Source organism: Taurulus bubalis (assembly GCF_910589615.1).
Source record: "Taurulus bubalis genome assembly, chromosome: 2".
NCBI classification, from domain to species: Eukaryota; Metazoa; Chordata; class Actinopteri; order Perciformes; family Cottidae; genus Taurulus; species Taurulus bubalis.
The window spans coordinates 23,015,024-23,022,835 of record NC_136590.1 but is presented as its reverse complement, the minus strand read 5'-3'; the positions used below and the strand labels follow the sequence as shown (position 1 = coordinate 23,022,835).

The 7,812-nt window shown below is 42.4% G+C and overlaps 1 protein-coding gene across 1 annotated transcript; it reads left to right on the top strand.

The window, feature by feature from the left end:
- Nucleotides 1-2,958: 2,958 nt before the first annotated feature.
- camlg (calcium modulating ligand) lies at nt 2,959-7,812 on the top strand. Its single transcript, XM_079214226.1, has 5 exons — nt 2,959-3,177; nt 3,620-4,071; nt 4,180-4,245; nt 6,244-7,312; nt 7,571-7,812. The coding sequence occupies exons 1-4, from the start codon at nt 3,024-3,026 to the stop codon at nt 6,433-6,435; spliced, it is 864 nt and encodes a 287-aa protein (XP_079070352.1). The 5' UTR covers nt 2,959-3,023; the 3' UTR covers nt 6,436-7,312; nt 7,571-7,812.

The following is a 7,812-nucleotide window of genomic DNA, read 5'->3' as shown; positions in this document are numbered from 1 at the left end:
ACCACGTGACGGACGGAGAGCGACGAAGAACCCATTCTGACCTTTTTTTTTTTTTTTACTTTTTAAAAGCGTTTTCTTTGAAGCAGTAAAGGGGAAAAGAGGTGTGTGTGTGTGTGTGTGTGTGTGTGTGTGTGTGTGTGTGTGTGTGTGTGTGTGTGTGTGTGTGTGTGTGTGTGAGAGAATCAGTGTTTATTCTCATAGAACAATGCTGTCTCACTGAGGTGTCGTTCAGATACAGGCCGGCAAACTCAAGTGTTTTTGTTCTGAAAGCACAGTCATCTTTACTAAAAAAAACATGTATGCTGAAGACTGGGTTTATGGGGATGGTTGGTGTGTCTGCACTTAAAGACTGTTATAGAGCGCCACCAGGGAGTATTCACACCTGAGCTCTAACAACTCTTCATATCGTACTCGAAAGACAGAACACGTCTGCTTTTTTTTTTTACAAATTTATCAGTCACTATAATTGTGCGTGTGTGTTGAAAGAAGTCCGTAGACCGCCATCGCTGCGTTGAATGTGTGGACTCAGCAGCGGGAAGTAGTTTTCATTCGTCTGATCTGTCCTTCAGAAACTATCATCCTTTTTCCTATTTTTTCCTCCGGCGCCGTCGTTGCTCTGTTGGTTCATTTCATCATTTTTGTTTTTCCGATAATCTAATAATTTATGAGACTCCTGATCCGATTGAATTCTATAATTGCCTTGTACGGGGAGTCACTTTTTATTATTAAAACCTCTGTTTAAATGCATACTCTATATATGAAATATTTTAATATAATAGGATATGGGAAATTCTTTAACACAGACGTAACAAAGCCATTGTGATCTTTTAATCATGCTTATTGATACTTGTATATTGCAAAAGACCGCATTAAATAAAGTTGAAGAAATGCTGATGATTTTAGTATAATTATTAAGTTGAAATGATATTAAGGAAAAAGTGTTGGGGCTTTTTAAATGTAGTTTGTGTGTTGGTGAGTGAGCAGTGTTTATTCAGTGAAGGAGAAGATCTGAAACGGATCATGGACCAATGATATCAGTTTGTCTCTGGACTGTGCGTGAATTGAAGGGTTTTCCTTCTTTCTGTTTTTTTTTTCTTTTCTTTGGTCTGATTTCATACAATTTGTAATCTATGTATTATATAAGCAAAAAAAGTGTATCTAGGAACAGCCGGATATGTTTTGGCCTTAATGCACAAAATTGTCTTTCATTAAAAACAAAAGCAGAAAAGAAGTGATGAAAATAAATTTAGCCTGTGTTTGTACAGAGTAAATATCAAAGCTGTGGACTAAAATATGTTTTTGAAAATAAAGTGTGCAGGCGGTCGCTTCTCCCCAAAAGGTTTGGAATGGAGCCGTGTGAGCTGAATGGAACAGTAACGGAACCAACACCTGGAATTATATACACCTGATCATTTAAAGCTATATACACATTTTAAATGTTCATAATCTCTCTAAATTAGTGTTTTATGTTAAACATTAATCATTTTAATAAATCTTTAAGGACACAGTTATCCTTTTCTTAGTGATGGCGAGATGAAGCTTCCTGAAGCATTGAAGCTTTCCATCCAATTGGTTCGCTCATGTGCTGAAGCTTCATGGAGCTTCATTTGCTCTACTGCGCCACCAAGTGGACAATACATGTAAAACAGGCAGTGATCATAACGACACCATGGCTTTGTTGAGTGAAGCTTTAAATTGAATAAATTATGTTTGTGACGCCAATACATCAATTATTAACTTATTAATATTGTGTCTATCTTTATGATATAATGGCGGGGTCAAAATCAAAACTCGAAACAAATTGGGAGAGGGTTGTGATGTGACTGTGGGTGAGTGGTTAGAATATCTGACTTTAAGTCAGAGGATCGGTATTTCGAGCCTCGGCTCTGCTAGTCCATGTTGATGTGTCCAATTTTTTTAAGTAAAAATAAGAATTTTTCTACAGTGCTGGGCTTTTTGAGACTATTTCGCCTGCTTTATAAAATACCCTTTCACAAGCATACATGAAGCTGGGTACAGAGAGGAAGGGGGGAAATCCATTGAGTTTCGCTGCCCCTTATATTTCAAATCGCACGGCAAACCCACGAACCATTTTCTGAATCAGTCACGTGGTACGGCCGGCTCGCGAGGCTTCGAACGTCACCACATACGTCATCGACACCTCGATACGCGCTTCACCAAAATCTACCTGGATTACTCGACACGCGCATCGAAGCCTCGACACGAAAGGACACATCACTACCTCCCCCCCCCCCCCAGACTTTTGTTTATCATTTGGATGTTTTATTTCTGCACAAGAAATAATATTCTAGTATATAGTATTTTCTTACAGTGAGGCATTTTGTCGTTTCTCTACAGCAACATGTATACATACAACTAAGCAATAAAACATAAAATAAATGCACAATATTAAAAAAATAGAATATATTAAAAAACATTCACAATGTATACATGCTGCTGTAGAGAAACGACAGCAGCTATTTTCTCAGAAAAAAGAATAGAACAATATATGCAAAAAAATGACAATCATATAAAAAATGCACAATATATATATATATATCAAAAAGACAGAATATAATAAGAGCAATTCACAATATATACAGACAGATAACAATATATACCAAAACATGTACAGAATTATATTAAAAAACGCACAATATATAAACAAAAAAATAGAACAATATCTTTTTTTTAAAGAATAAGAAAAATGCACAGTATATACTCAAAATAGTATCAAAATAACAAAGCACAATATATAAAACAAATATAATAATATTTAACTTAACTAAAAGATCAAACGAAACAATAGTGCAAATATGTAGCCAAACAGTGTAATATATAGTGTATATATAGCATTTATAAAACATTTGAACCCCTCCTTTATGTGTCTTGCAAGTCAGCGTCGAGGATTTCAGTAAACCCCGCTGGCGCGCTGACGTCATCACCGCGCGTCGTCTCTCCGCAGAAACAACGCTCGCTCGCAGCAGTCGTCTTGTCGGTGTGAGTCCGTGAGATCTTACAACATGGAGACCGGAGAGGTCCCCGAGGGGGAGAAGGCAGGCTCTCTGTCTGCGGCGCAGAGGAGGGCCGAGATCCGGAGGAGGAAGCTGCTCAAGAACTCCGAGGACCGGATGAACAGAATCGTGGGCTTCACCAAGCCCGAGTCTGATAACAACGGTATGACGTCACAACCGATCTGGTCTTTTTCTTCTTCTATTGAGGCATGTGGCCTCGTTTTACTCAGAAGATTATGGGGAGTAGACCTGGGTAGATCAGGACCACACCTGGGTAGTAGATCTGGGTAGATTAGGACCACATATGGGTAGTAGATCTAGATAGACTAGGACCACATCTGGGTAGAATAGGACCAAGATCTGTGTAGAGTAGGAACACATCTGGGTAGAAGATCTGGGTAGAGTAGGAACACATCTGGGTAGAATATCTGGTTCTAATTATCTTGTCTTCTATGATAGCAAATATAATGTTTTGGGGTTTTGTACTGCAATTTTGAGAAATCGTGAATCAGCTGACTTTTTTTTTCTTCTTCTTTATTAAATAAAATAAAACAATTAATGGACTTTCATCCAGTTAAATCTGATGTTTTTCTTGCCCCCCTCAGCCACGGCGCTCCTGCGTCCCGCGGAGCCCCGCTTCCACCTAGACCTGGACCGGACCGAGCCGCGGCTGTCCTCCTCGCCCTCCCATAGGCTGCCGGAAGCCTCGGGGCTCGGGAGCCGCTCCTGCGGCGCCACGCCTGAGCGGAGGGGCTCGCCGCTGCCGGACTCCGGCGATCCGCCGGGAGGCTCTCTGGGAAACAACGTCGGGGGGATCCGACAGAGGCCGAGAGGGGAGCGGGCGACGGCCGACGACCTTGGAGGGGAGCGCCCGGGCCTCCAGAAGTACCTGTCCCGCTTCGACGACGCCATGAAGCTGCGGGGCCAGCTGGCCAACGAGAAGCCGGACCAGGACGGGCCGCCCGAGGCCGAGGAGTTCGATCCCTTCCGAATGTTCCGGCTCGTCGGCAGCGTCCTCCTCGCCGTCTTCGTCCGGTGCTTCGTCTGCACGTTCCTGGTGAGGTGACGTGGATCCTCACGTCACGACGCAATATTAAACGCCGTTTATCATTTTCATTAATGATGCATCTGACGACCGAAACATTATGTTTTTTTCTCATTCCAGTCAATATTCGCTCCGTTTCTGACCCTGGAACTGGCCTACATGGGGCTGTCCAAATACTTTCCAAAGGTGAGTTTGTGTTGGATATATTATGAGCCCTTTCCCATTGTTATGCTGCGTTCACACCAAAAGTGTCAATGCACAGACGCCAATGGTTGCGAACAACGCAAATTTCCGCCAGGTGGCGCGAATGACGCAGCGCAAAAATTCGCCTGAAAAATTTGCGTGATGCTGTGTACAGCTATGGATAGTCTTATGAACCCAGACACGAGGGCATCTGAGTTTCTGACGTTTGTGGAATTTCCAAAACAAGTATAAAGTAGAACTAGTGGTTATTTCAATGGTGGATGGCAGAAATAGTCACTGTTTTTACAGAGATAAACCACAGATAAGCCACGTCCCCTTTCCGGCGCGAATTAAGCAAATGACGCGAATTAACCACATGAAGTCAAGCAAGTAAACTCCAGGGAGTAAAGCGGTGCAAAAAATTTGCTTCGCTTTTGGTGTGAACGCAGCATAAGACTCAAATGTATCAAGTGGGCAGATTCCTATATTTTAGCTATGATTCTGAAGAGTATTCTCAGAACCTCGGGTGCCCATGGCAGAGAAGAAATACAGAAAATCAAAGAGTTATAATAAACGGTTTAATTAAAGTTCAAATGGTGATACAGTGTACATATACTCAGCTGAGGGTCGCCGAGCTTCTGCTCCACAGACCGTTCGTGTCTCGCTTCAGCTCAAAGACCTCGAACAGGAATCTACAATTTGGTTTTAACATCCCAGCTCATTCGCCTCATTGGTTCAAATCTACGGCATGCGATTGGCTAAAAGTCCCACAGGGGCGGAGTCTCTCTCTGGCACAGGTTTTGAAAATGGCTCCATAACATTCATGTTTTCCGGTACCTGAAGTCCTCACTCCGCCCTCCTGTGTTTACTAACAAAATATTTGACCTAGAAGGAATTGTTATTCAGTTCTATATGTTACAACTAATGAGAATCGTACTACAGCTTACAGTCATCCTCCCACAGACCCTCTTCACCTCCGCTGGCTCGAATCCCCCTCCAGTTCCTTATCTCGTGTCATAAACCACAGGACGAACCACAGGTGGTCCATTCTCTTTGTTCCTTAAGACCAAATGCTCCTTTGTAAAACCCTCAACCACTGTCTGTGTGTAAATGACCTCTGCACTCTCCAGTACAGAGACCATGTGACCCTCAGCAAACTAGTGACTCTGTGACCTGATAAACAATAATCCATCTTAAGCATTGTAATGTACACATGGACATCATTATACAGATGTTCAAGTCCAATTTTGACAAACTGAGTTATGAAAAGTAGTCTTTAAATCCCAGGTGATCATGGGAAGTAATAGTCCAGAATGCGATGAGGTATAATTAAAAAGTATTTAATAAAAGGTTGATCACAAAAACAGCTTATGCATTCTCGATTGAGGCCCTCTCACAGATTCACAGTCTGTCCCCCAGTTACCTGCCGCTTCTGTCGTCCAAGAGAAGCCCCTTCCAGTCTCACGTGTTAGTTTATCCCAGACATTCACATAGCTACATAAGGCCCTTCCTTTGGTTAGTTCTATTATTCACACCTTTTCATGCATTTTTACTCGTTCATTGGCCTGCAGCTTCAGGCGGCGCTATTCTTCTTCTTCTCTAGAAAAAGGGTAGATTCTATCATCTCAAAAGTCAATGTTCAGCGCCGCCACCTCAGGCAAACAAGAGAACTACACTTCCTTCTAATAAAACAGTACCCTGGCATCCACATGCACTATGCAAATGTTGTTTTAAACTCCATTTACACATTAATCATTAATAAAAACAGTGACCTACATACGCATACAATTACACAATCTTCATAATAATATTCCTTATTAATTATCATATTTCATGCATTGTAATGTACACAAACAATTTATTTTTACACTGTGGAAGTCCAAATGTGACAAACTAAATTATTAAAATCCTTCAGTTATTAAAACTCTTCAATTCACAAGGTTACACATGAAGTTGGAAAACAGGGACAAACATGATCGAGTCCCGCTCCTCTTCCTCCAGGTGGAGAAGAAGGCTCAGACTACCGTGCTGACTGCCGCCCTGCTGCTGTCCGGCATCCCCTCCGAGGTCATCAACCGCTCCATGGACACCTACCGGAGGATGGGCGACGTCTTCGCTGACCTCTGCGTCTACTTCTTCATCTTCATCCTGTCGCACGAGATCCTGCTGCTCGTTGGCTCAGAGACCCCCTGATGGACCCGGGATGATCAGAGTGACCCCCCCCCCCACACCTCACCCCCCTTTCCTGTTACCCCCCTCCCCTCCCCTCCGTCTCCCAACGAGTCCATGCTGCCTCGTGGTCGCGCATCCAGGATTCCACTAATGCTAAGCTACATGTGACCAGAGAGTCTCCATGTTTTCTTTTTCGTTGCTCTGAGCTGAAGTTGAGAAATAGAAATACGTTGTATGTAGAATGTGCAGCGTGATATTTATTAGTTAAAAGTTAAACGTCGTCCTCGTTGAGGAGGGGCAACAGGAATCGCAGCATTTAAGACTTCTGATATTGATGCTGATGCAAACTGCTGTTCAATGCAGTGAAAAACAGGCTTTGCAAAATCACTAAACACCAAGAGAGGAAATAAAAGAACAAACAGGGTTTCCAGCTGCTGTTACGGCAGCAGGAGCTTGATTCCTTCAGTCGACAACATTTACCAACGACACCTGATTGGACATCCACATAAACAGGGAAGTATTTCCTTTTAAAAAAACATTAAATAATGTAATCTGTTGGTGTGGAATCATTAAGTTGAATATTTAGAGCAACAGTAGAACAGGTTAGACCATCAGTAAGTCAGGAAATTTACTCAGAAATGTCTGTTAATAAACTTTAGCCACCATTAAAAAATAAAACTGGTTGTATTGAATTGCTGTGTTTTAATGTGAATGAAGTCAGCTTTTCATTTGTAAGAAAAACTATTTTTATTTATTCTTTAACGATGACACCAGGTGAGCTGATGGAGGCTAAGAGAATAATATTGAGCTCCAGACCTCCAAAGAAGTCTCTTCAGCTAGTCCCTCTTGGGAGGTCTGATCTCCCAGCTGGAGCTTCCACGAGCTGAGGACCTGACGGGTAACGGGAACCTTTTATGGGAAAGTTACATATGTTTCATAAGAAGAAAAATAAAATAAAAATCCACTTTGCTTATAATGTAGGTAAATTTATGTTTATAATTTATTATTAATCAGCAGAAAGTGTTTCCCGTTGTGCATGATATCGTCGCCTCTGCACCTCAACCGTTAGATAACATACAGTTTCCTCTTTATTTGTTAAAGGTTTTGCACCATTTGAAAAATGTCTTTTGAGATTTGTTTCTGACTTTATTCTCAGGATTCTGATTATGGGCGGCTGTATCTCAGGGGGATGAGTGGTCGTCCCGCAACCACAAGGTAGCCGGTTCGATCCCCAGTCCCCCCATAGCTCACATGTCGAAGTGTCCCTGAGCAAGACACCCAACGCCTAACTGCTCCCCGGGCGCCCCTCAGGTCTGCCCACCGCCCCCTATCCAGGGATGGGTCAAATGCAGAGAAGAATTTCCCCAAGGGGATTAATAAAGGATACTTTCTTTCTTC